This window comes from Pseudochaenichthys georgianus, chromosome 15, assembly GCF_902827115.2.
Source record: "Pseudochaenichthys georgianus chromosome 15, fPseGeo1.2, whole genome shotgun sequence".
Taxonomy (NCBI): Eukaryota; Metazoa; Chordata; class Actinopteri; order Perciformes; family Channichthyidae; genus Pseudochaenichthys; species Pseudochaenichthys georgianus.
Window position 1 is genome coordinate 25,215,403 of NC_047517.1, and position 11,535 is coordinate 25,226,937.

At 40.3% G+C, this 11,535-nt stretch overlaps 1 protein-coding gene across 1 annotated transcript; it reads right to left on the reverse strand.

Moving 5' to 3' along the window:
• Positions 1-364: 364 nt before the first annotated feature.
• sfxn3 (sideroflexin 3) lies at positions 365-9,037 on the reverse strand. The gene is made up of 11 exons (XM_034100659.2): positions 8,956-9,037; positions 7,413-7,585; positions 6,975-7,145; positions 5,855-5,953; positions 5,263-5,338; positions 5,068-5,153; positions 4,835-4,962; positions 4,242-4,291; positions 3,989-4,038; positions 3,831-3,878; positions 365-3,737 (listed from the first exon to the last, which is right to left on the reverse strand). The coding sequence occupies exons 2-11, from the start codon at positions 7,574-7,576 to the stop codon at positions 3,641-3,643; spliced, it is 969 nt and encodes a 322-aa protein (XP_033956550.1). The 5' UTR covers positions 7,577-7,585; positions 8,956-9,037; the 3' UTR covers positions 365-3,640.
• Between the last annotated feature and the right edge of the window lie 2,498 nt (positions 9,038-11,535).

Here is an 11,535-nt window from a genome sequence, read left to right on the forward strand (position 1 = left end):
TCCTCAGCAATCTCAGCCGAGGCAAGATTGTATCATGTTTGTATGTCAAGGGCTTGGTGTGTGTGTGTGTGTGTGTGTGTGTGTGTGTGTGTGTGTGTGTGTGTGTGTGTGTGTGTGTGTGTGTGTGTGTGTGTGTGTGTGTGTGTGTGTGTGTGTGTGTGTGTGGCCAAAAGATACTGTACCAAATCCGATGACTGTCTCAGTGTAATCGTATTGTTTTATACTTGACTGGTATTTGAACAAACAAACCTTTTGATCCAAACTGGGTGTTCCACTCTTTACTTTTCTGTTTCCCCACAAGCAGGATAACATTAAAGAACATTTGTAATATACAATGTTTAATAAAGTCAAATCAGCAGACAGGTTTGGACTTTAACGTTATGTTTTATTCTATTGCTCTGAGTAAAATACATTCCACATCATGGAAATATATATTTCAACACAATAGAAAATAGAGAGAAAGCACGGCACCAATACTGACAGGACTACATGTGGAAGTTTATGTACATGAAACAACCAAAACATTCAAGGAGTGTAACAATAACAGATTGTCTTTCCATCGAGCCTTCAGGATGCACAGATTCAACATTTTCTTCATGGCAAACCAAAGTTATAAATGAGTGGGTTTTCAACCAGTGTGACAACATTAACTTGTGCTATCTTGTTTGTTATGAGATTGTATTGTAATGGCTGTAACATCGAGGCCAAAAACAGGACTTTTAACTCAAATGTGTGTTGGCATTTATTTTAGATGCTATTTGTTAACGTTGTAATGTTTTTGTAAGATTTGGTGGGTTACACTGATAAAGTTGAGCACCCTTTCTAATAAGAAATCAAATGGAAAACATGTTTTTGCAGCAGAAAGTCTGGCAAAAGGTCCGTAAGTTAAAGCTGAAACATAAATATTCAAAGCTACACCCTTCTGCTCCTCATTCCTCCACAATCCATACCGGTCTCATCTTTGGCTAGATCCATTAGTTCGACACGTTACGGTGGTACGATACAGGCCGAAGCTGAGATGTTTACAAATGTATTCAAATGGTAAAAACCTTCAGTTTTGTTCTTGACACTTTCGTGCCATAATTCAAAGAAAAGAAAAACACAAAAGGAAATAAAGCACAAGCTAAAGCTACTTGGTTATGAGCAATGAAATCTGCCAGACAATGACTGAATTCCTAATTAGCAGTAACCATAGTGCATTCTACATCGTCCAGCACCATTAACAAATACAATCAACATTAAACATTTTAAATAGTAATACAAATCCTAGCACCGCAAAGGTTATAGTGCCGCTTCACCCTCCGCAGGAAAACAGCCCAAACACAACACAACTATCTCTTAATGATGCAGCCATGGTATCGAATGTTTGAATACAGTAGTGAATCGAACTCTGAAACACTGTCCGGCAGTGCGTGTGATCATGTCTCAGTGTTACATCTATTATCTTGGGGAATGAGTGTTTGTTTTTGAATGAAAATGGAGAGTTCAAAGAAACATTTCCTTTTCAAATTAGACAAAATAATACAATAATTCTCCTAAAGAAGTGAGGAGCCATATCAAGACGGTATTTCAGGATAGGGTCTGTGGGTTTATAAAATGATCTGATAGCACTTTGGGATCAAACCCTTGAATTGTAGGATCACATATAAACACAATCATTGTGCGGATGCTTCAGTGCCCACAATCAGTGGATCAATGCATCACTGTAACACCTTTTTAGAAACCAGTGCCTACAGGTGCTTAATGGAGGTGAATTTACGTGTGAAAAGGCCTGTACAATCTTCATGTTGGGTATAGTTTTACACAAAACATCACTTTACATAAACATTGCATCATAGTTTTAAATCTATGACTGTGTACACGTTATCAAGTTAATTCCCACTAGAGGAGCGCCCCTCTAATCTGAAAACTCATAAGCCCTAATGACTTTGCAGCAAACCCCTCTCTCTGTTCTCCGTTAATACGAGCAGCTGACATTGTTTCCGATGCATATGTGTTGCCATCTGGTGGAGGCTCACCTTAAAGATAACATCTCTTATATTCCTCGTGCATATGTGCTCCATATATTGTACATCATATATATATATATTTAGAAATATATCCAAAATAATATGTATTTTTGCATAATCCAACAGACGACACTGGGATAACTTCATGTGATATCTACTCACGTACACCATCACTATCTCACCACACAGTTACACTCAGCCAATCTATCCACTGCAACAACGCAACAACAAATACTGTGCTCCGTATTTAGATTTTGTCCAACAACAACAGCCATTTCCATTTGGTACAATGGGGCATCAATGGCTCCAGTGCTAACAACAGTTTCGCACAAGGCTGGCTAGCGGTTGCACATTATAAAACCTGCATCACCGAAGGAGGAACTGAAATTAAAGAGCTTCCTCCGACCTGCGCACTCAACGCTTCAGTTCCAGTGTGGCCGAAACAGCATAACATTATTGTCTGTCTTCTGCATGTGGCTGTGCTTAGAACACACAAGTCACATCATTTCATCTTAGCAACAACATGTAGACACATTACAAACATTATTCCTCCACCTGACACAAGCACCACCACCGACAACAATAACATATCATTAATATGACCCTAAAGATAGCAACGGCACTAGTTTAAAAGGTGATCTCAAACAACAGAAGGCTGTTGATAAAAAGCACACGCACTAATGGTTTCGCTGATGCCCTCGACGGCTGTGCTTTGAGGGCTTTTGCCCTTATATCATTTCAATTGTTGTTCTCTGCCACACTGCACCTGATTACCTGATCTATTATCACAAAGGGGTTTAAGTACACTTAAAGGAGAAATGAAGAGAGTAAGCTGCTCCGGTTAACAAGGAGTACAACAAAAAGACTATTCAGAGCTAATAAACATCATTTTTCTAGTATGGCCACATGGTTGAACTACAAGGCGGAAATTAATTGGTGGCAAGAATCTACATACTAGTCAGTGTAGTATACTATTTTCAAAAACAGAATATTGTATCTCTGGCTAGAAAATAATTGGAAAGTGGATAACTAAATGTAGGGAGACCAACCAAACGCCTATATAAGCACAACAATTTAGCAAAGTACTTAAAACATGGACGAATCTAAATGCAACATATACATATTGGTGAGTGAAAACCAAATCAGTAACTTCATGAACTGACCCCCTAAAAGGCAGTTTTGACCAAAGGAAGGAAGGAAGACAGAAAACACACCACACTACAATAAAAACTGTTCATTATTTCATTTGTAAGGAGTGTCATCTATGTGCACAGAGAGCAATGTCAGTGTTGTTGTTTTTTACCTTCAATATTCTCAACGCCTTAACCCTGCAATGTCAAACTTGGAGCAGCTCAGTCAAATTCGAAAGATTGTACATACAAAAAACTAAAAAGGAACATAAATACATTTTATTTTACCCTCCCACTTGTGCCCTTGGGATAACAGATGTGTGTGTGTGTGTGTGTGTGTGTGTGTGTGTGTGTGTGTGTGTGTGTGTGTGTGTGTGTGTGTGTGTGTGTGTGTGTGTGTGTGTGTGTGTGTGTGTGTGTGTGTGTGTGTGTGTGTGTGTGTGTGTGTGTGTGTGTGTGTGTGTGTGTGTGTGTGTGTGTGTGGAGATGTATTGTGAGATCCTAAAGGCCCTTGTTGAAGAAAACGGTGGTGGTCTTGGGACTGGTCTCTCGTATCCTCTCCTGCAGATCTGCTTCCAGCCCGCTCACACTCATAGAGCTACAATGAGATGGTTCAACATGATTTAAAGTCCTTCTACACGTAAGAGAACACGGCTTGTACATGTATGAGCTCCTTGATGTGGGTGCTTACCTTTTCTGTGGGAAGAGGGCGCAGCACAGAGGAGTTGCAAACACCAGGCTGAAAACAAGAAGGACGTGTTTAGTCAGTGTGACTTGCATATTTGAAAGTACAGAGAATAGAGTCCATCAAAAATGACATCATAAATCATATATATGTAATTGACTTACCATAGACCGACAAGCCCAACCTGGATTGGAGCGTTTAGAAGTGGGAACCGCTGCAGGGAGAGTACAGATGTTTAGAGAAGATTGCAGTGAATCAGACAACTTGAACATTTGATATGTTTGACTACATGGACATAAGCATTCATGTAACATGTGGAATGCGACATGACTCTTTTCAGCCTCACAAAAACAACAGCAGATCCAGGACATCCACTTACTAAAAAACAACAGGAGTCTGAAAGTCATGCATGCTTACCTTCATGAAAGCTTTCTTCTCCAGGGAATTCATAATAACAGGGGGAATGGCTGTGGAAAAAAAGAAAAGAAAATTGGTTGATTCATAATCCAACAAATTGACTATGAAAGTTGTTAAATAATAATATATCTTACACAACAAAATAAATCGTAATATTCCCTTACCAAAACAAACAAATGGGGTGTAATCTAAAGCGTGACCTTATTGTGCCAACACAAAAATAATGCAAAACAAACTTTAAAAACATTATCCTAACTAGGAGTAAAACTAAAAAAGAGTATGCTTTGGTCTATCAAGGTAATAATTTAATTTCAATCAATTAAGTTAATTTATACAGCCCAATATCACATATTTTACATTTGTCTGAGGGGACAGTTTAAACAGAATACGACACCCTCTGTCCTTGGACCCTCACATGGGGGGAATGGAAGAAACCTCTGGGAGAGCAACAGAGGAGGGGATCCCCACGAGACAGACGTGCAATAGATGTCGTGTGTATGTCGTTTTACTCTCATCCCATCAACCACCATCATGTTTAAGATCCACAAGTAGGTTCATGACTAGCCACACAGGAGACATAATGTTGACTTTACCCATTGCTGGCACTGCCATGCCGATCCTTGACACCACCACCTGCATGATGGCCTGCTTGGCGGCATTGGGGGACTCTCCTAACCTGTTCCCATTCTCATCCATCACAGGGATACCGAACTTCAACTCCCTGGAAGAAAACAGAAGTCATATAGAGCAGTTGCAGCGGCTCCTAAAAGCTCCTGCCCTGAGGGAACAGAGCAGAGGTCTTTGGCTTTACATTTGGAGACCTCACCTCTGCCTCATGAAGGGGATGTTGATGCAGTTAGCAGCAGCAACCGCAGCGAAGGGGACAAACCGGCTGGCGATGGGAGGGAGACGCTGTAGAGGCAGCAACAGTAACACATTCAGACAACTGATCCCTGCTCAAATATCCGTTATACGAGTGACTTTGATATATTTGTTGATTCACTTGAACTACAGGCATTACCGAAGCTAGAGTTTTGAATCCCAAGGCAGTGACTACAGCTCCAGTAGTAGCGCTGATGTAGGCCACACTAAGCTGACTGTGGAGAGACAGATAAGATGCAGATCAGAGATAAATTACCCACTTCCTTTTTCAACACATCATGAATAGGTCTGAGAATCGACTGACACATCTCCAAAGTAGAGTCGCCTCAGTAAGTGTGCAAGTTCATGCTATGCTTGAATATGCAACGGTGAAATAAATTCCCCAGAAGAAATGATAATGCAGAGGATGACACTTTAACATGGATCCTAAATGACATGCTTAATACATGAATATGTATTTGCATGTTCTGAAGGCAACCCTCTATTCTTCAGCATGCATGCAGAGTCTGAAGGATGCAGTTTGTGGCACAATGACAAGAGTATGCAAGTGCATTTTGACTTGGCATCATGTCAGCACGGGTGCATGGTGACATGGGGCTGAACATGCTAAACAGTGGAACGTAATACCGCTGTGAGGGAAGGGGAGAGGGCAGCGGCTCCCACAGCCTCCTTACAGACACTACTTTAGAGGGAGGACAGGAATGATCTAGAGTGAGAGAAGTCCTCCCTACTTCACGCTCATTGGTGCGTCTCCGCTGCGGTTGGTGTAGTTGACGACGGCGTTGAAGGACTGGTTGACCCACTGCCAGAACACCACTGCCGGAGTAGTCCTGTAGACAAGAAGGGACAACAACTGTGTTTGAGGAAGTGACATTTCACACAAAACTACACGTTGGGCTCCGCAGCAGAAGAAGAGTTTGATTTCAACTTAAATACTGTCTTTGTAGAAAATACTACTACCATCTTTGGTTGCAACTAAGGGTTACTTCAAGAATAGTTTGCGATTATTTCTATTTTGTCGACCAATCGATAGTCACCTTTTATGTGTGTGTTTCTCAAATCCCCACAGTGGAAAGAATGTAGGTAATTTACTATAAGTAGCAAACTGCATGTTTTCTCAATGATAATTTATTTCGGACTTCAACAAGGAAATATTTACATCAGTCAACAGTTTTGTGCTGGTATGCATGAGATAAAGATCAAGACACGTGTTAATGGAGCATGGTTAACCACCACAACACGTCGCCAGACATGGGGCTTTTCTACTTGTTTTGTGTCACGAGGCACAAGTTCCTCTGATTTGGTCTTCTCAGTACAGATTAAGCTAAAAGTGTGTTGTGTATTATTTAATGAATACACTGGCCCTGAATTAACTCGACTACTTGCGGTGCACTTTGTTACTTTTAAAAGCCACTATTTATAACATTTAAATGTCAGACTTTGGCTCCCTTGAGTTGCAGTATGCTAGAATTAAATCTGGAATGACTATATATGGATAATTAATACATTCAATAATAATTAAATACAGAAAACAGGCTGCTTATTTATATTATGTGTTTTCAACATTACAACTTGACTCCACAGTCCTCTCAGCTGCCCAATATTTATTCATAAGTGTTCAGCAGTGAGAGTGATGTTTTTTATTCTTTAAGAGGATTTTTCCTCGGTGCAGGGATTAAAATCTCTACTTTATGCAGTGCTGTTAGCTGTATTAAGATTACTTTGGTTTCACATGGAAACTGTATTAAATGTATGAAGTATTTCCTCAATATATATATTTCTTCCATTTTCAAAATGTTGTTAAGATGAAGACATTTTCAGTTGAATTGTGTATTGAACTTTGTGCTTTACCTGTAGAAGGTGAGCATGGAGCCGGTGATGGACATGTTCACTGGCACCTGAGCGGACATCCGGCCAATCACAAACATCTTCTCCCCGGTGTCGGGGTGGAAGGCGGAGTCGTAGATGTACTTGGCTCTCCAGAGCTCATCCTCTGTCAGGCCAGGCTTCACCACCCCGGATCTGAAAAAGTCAATACAGAGTATTATTTAGTATTTTCCACATAAAGCATCAGTCATTACACAAACTCAGCATTTTCTTCTTGCATTGAAAAACAAAAGGTACAACAAGCATGAATCCCCACATCACAAATAGACTTGTACATGTACAGTATAGAGAAGAAATGAAGAATAGTATTTAGTATTTATACTAGAATATTATTTGAATGGTTGTTACATAGGATTCTTTTATTTCACTCCTACTCTACCCTTATATCTTATTACCATCTACCTGTAGTTCTCCATGGTCACTCTGGCGTCCTCCAGAGTGTCCGAGGACAGCAGGACGTTCCTGGGATCTGTCACCATGAAGAAGTGCTTGGCGCGCCCCATGAACGTGCCCTGGTCCCATCTTGGCTCCTTGATGTTTATGTTGAGGGATAGATCTTCAGACATCTTGTCTCTCTTTAATTATTAGCAGACATGTGAATTAGTATTCATACCACCATGATGTTACACATCTATACTGGTTTCACAGGTACATTTAAGTGTAACATTTTGCCATACAGGGTTTCCAGTTATGCCCTGAACTTCACAGGCTCATCCACCTCACTCTATTAATAACTCTTCTACGATGCAGCGCTGCAACAAATGACACACACACACACACACACACACACACACACACACACACACACACACACACACACACACACACACACACACACACACACACACACACACACACACACACACACACACACACACACACACAGTTGTCACCGTGTTAACGGGGGGCTTTTGTCATGGATGATAGGTTCTTTAAAAGCATGTACCAGGTTCAGGCTTGTCTCAAACATATTCTATCAGCTGTGGCTGTTAGGTCAAGATAAAGGATCTACACTGAAAAACGAACTGTGCTGGAAATTTAGGTTAGCACTTATGGTGTTTGTATGTGTTTGACAAACTACTATTTAGGTCTACAACTAACAATGTTTTTAATTATCGACATTAATCTGCCAACTATTCCCTTGATTCATTGAGAAATGTCATCAAAGTGTTAAAAAAATATGCCACACGCATTTTTGCTTTACATATACAACACAAATTCAAAACAGCTACCTTTACACATTTTCACCAAGTGCACAGGAGACACTCCTCTGGCAGAACACTTACACTAAACTAGTACAGGAATGTACTGTATGTGCTCATTTTGCAGCAGCCCTACAGCTTTAAGCAGATGACCGTCTTTAAAAACATCTGCAATATGCAAATGGCTCTAACAAGACACTTCCATAATACATAACACTGATATGGTGGATTATAGAGACAAACTGTTACTGAACACACTAAAAAGTCCTGGTTGTGTTTCTCCTTACAAATACAATGTAACCTTTCAGTATAAACACCTAACTAGAAACACTGTGAGGAGATGATGAAATGAATTTCGTGACACATTCACTGACAGATGGGATTGGGGAAGTCACGACACGATGCCGGAGCCTTGCTAAAAAGCTAGCAAGTTACCTGATAATACAATTGAAACTCACATAGAGTACAGAAATATCCACTCTTGACTGTGAAACAAAATCAAATCCCTAGAATATCAAATTGTAGGTTAAAGGGTATTAAACAGGGCCTTATCAAGGCATCAACACGAACAATTTCTGTGCTCTCATGGTAAAATAACGTCAAGCTAGCCAGGTAGTTTACAAGCTAACTCATACACTTAACAACGTAACAAGGACGCACAGCGAGTCGAAGTGAACGGTGACTGACCCGTATTGTGATTTAAATGTATTAAAGATGTTAATGCAGGCAATACTGAGACGTACCTGGTTTACAGTCGTTGTTTTGCGAAAATGTATGACCTCTCAATAACACAGCTCCACCGGCTGGACCTGTGCTGCTTTCAATACATTAAAAAGTATCGTAAAACACAGCTTCACCCAAAATGTGGTATGTAGGAAAGTAGCCCATACATTTTTTTCTGTTCTACCCAATTTAACTACATTCCACCTATCTTACATCTCTTACAATATTATACTGTACTATATTATTCTGTTTATATTTTATACTGTTTTAGTATAGGTCATCTCAGTCAATACTGTCAGTGTTGTGCCTTCACTTTGTCTTTAATTACTCTTATATGTTTCATTGGAACTGTATTTTGTAAATGTGTTCCAAATAAACATTATTGATTGATAGTAACTATTTAAGTATTATTACTTTATTTTTTATTTACTTTGATTTCATCCCCCTCTATTTTCTACTCTGTTTCTACTCTGCTCATATTTTTATCGTTGTGCTGCTGTAACAACAGCATCTCATCCTTTCTTGTAAAGACATACAATGCACATTTTTGGTCAAACATTATTAGAGAAAAATCGTTAAAACACTGTCATATCAATCCATGTGAGGTTGAGTTCCGGAAATCAGAGCTTCGTACAGGTCTTTGAAAGCAGCACCGTGCAGTGACATACTGGGGGCGTTGTGTTGTGACGTCTTGGAGGACATGAGCAGATGGAAACCCCTGGGCGTGGGAGGGTAGACAACACATGATTGGTTAAAAAGCAGCTGACTGGCTCAAGGTTGTTTTGGACTTTAGCTTTTTCAAAAGTTGTACATTACAGCTACTTTGATTACAAATGTCTCATTCTAATTTTTTTAAACTATATTTTAGGTATTTATTCTTAGAGCAAGTAAACGTTTTTAATTTTTTTTATAAACGGTTATTTGTTATGATAGTATTTGAAAGAAATTACCAGAACAACACAAAAGCATGGAAATAAGTCTGCATACACATCATATCAGGTCTCTGTAACACGATTTTTCTTTCCTAATAGTATAGTCATATATATATATTCAATGTCGTACTTTCCTGTTTCTCTACAGATTCACTGTTATTGATATGACTGATAATAAATACCCTGCAGTCTGCATAGAATCAGATCTAGGTTGTGATGGGACCAGGCCCGGTTCTACGGGGGTGCATAAGGGTGCATTGCACCCTCAGTTGAGTCGTTATGCACCCTCATTTGAAAAATGAAAAGTGAAAAAAAAAAAAAGTGAAAAATATTACATATATAATAATAATAATAATAATAATAGTAGTAATAATAAGAAGAAGAATATTAAGAAGAAGAATTTAGTTGAAATAAAATAAATTGGAATTGTGGTTAAATAACATTGCTGCATTTATTTGGTCAATTTAAAGGGTAAGTAACGTTATTATGTCAGGTGTGTGTGACCTGTGCCGCTGCGCGTTCGTCATCTGCAAGGTTCTTACAAAGCTATCAGTGTCAGTGATGATGGACATCAGAAAATGGTTAAAACAACCAGCCCTTATCGCCAGCAGTAACACTGCATCTACTGCAGGTAATAACAGTTCAGATCATGGGGACATTACGTTACCCGCGGCCACTGTCGTGGACAATAACGCCCGACTCGCCGGCTTTGCCCGCCTCGCCCACGGAGGCGGAGCAGCCGCAGCGGTCTTCGTTGCCCCAAACACCGCCACCCCTCAGCGGCCCGCATGTGCCAGAGGACCTCGGCAAAACAGCCTGCCCAGGTATATTTAAAAAAGTGCCCAACTCGCCTGTAGGCTACTCATTTTGCAGCTCATGGTTTCAAAACAGAGATTGGCTGGAATATTCATGTACAAAAGATGCCATCTTCTGCTATGCATGTAGACATTTCGGTTCAAGTAAGTCAGATGCCTTCACCACAACTGGCTACAACAACTGGCGCCATGCTCTTATAGGCTACGTGATAAGGGACTGGGAAGGCATGAATCAAGCAAAGAGCACATAGATCCATAGATCTCTTCATTTTGCTCTCAAAGTGAACCAGATTGATGCTTTCAACTTCAATATTTTAAAGAAAATCTTCCCGGGGGAGCATGCCCCCGGACCCCCCTACAGGAGGTGAGGACCCTCCTAGAGGAGATGAGGACCACTAGGGTGTTAGGTCCACTCCCCACTTATAAAAATAGCACTTTACCACTGCACCCTCTCTAATCTCAGATGCACCCTGAGTGATTTTGTTCTGGAACCGGGCCTGGATGGGACACATCTGACCACCGGGTGGGGTTGTTTACCCACCTCACAGATAGGAGTGAAGATCCACAGCTCACTTCCTCCACACATCTCTGCAGTTTTACGTGGAAACAATGACCTAATGGACACATTAACAACCTGACGGCAAACTGACAGAGACTTGAGGCAGTGTAACTGTAATATAACTCCTATTGGTGTACTTAATCATCATTACTTCAGCGCTAATGGCTGCACAGCTGCAGAGGTTTATGTAAAAGGTTTAACCTTGTAGGACAACAATTGTCACCTGGAGAACTACTGGGGTGGCACTAATCTTCCGGAGGTGTCCGATAATAATGCGTCAGCAAGGCGGACCAA

What these genes read in the sequence shown, in the direction of transcription:
- sfxn3 (XM_034100659.2), bottom strand. Translation starts at nt 7,576, where the DNA reads ATGTCTGAAGATCTATCCCTCAACATAAACATCAAGGAGCCAAGATGG. An exon ending in GACGCACCAATGAGCGTGAA is followed by an intron (nt 5,339 to 5,854) that starts GTAGGGAGGACT and finishes GTCTCTCCACAG; the next exon opens with TCAGCTTAGTGTGGCCTACA. An exon ending in GATTCAAAACTCTAGCTTCG is followed by an intron (nt 5,154 to 5,262) that starts GTAATGCCTGTA and finishes CTGCCTCTACAG; the next exon opens with CGTCTCCCTCCCATCGCCAG.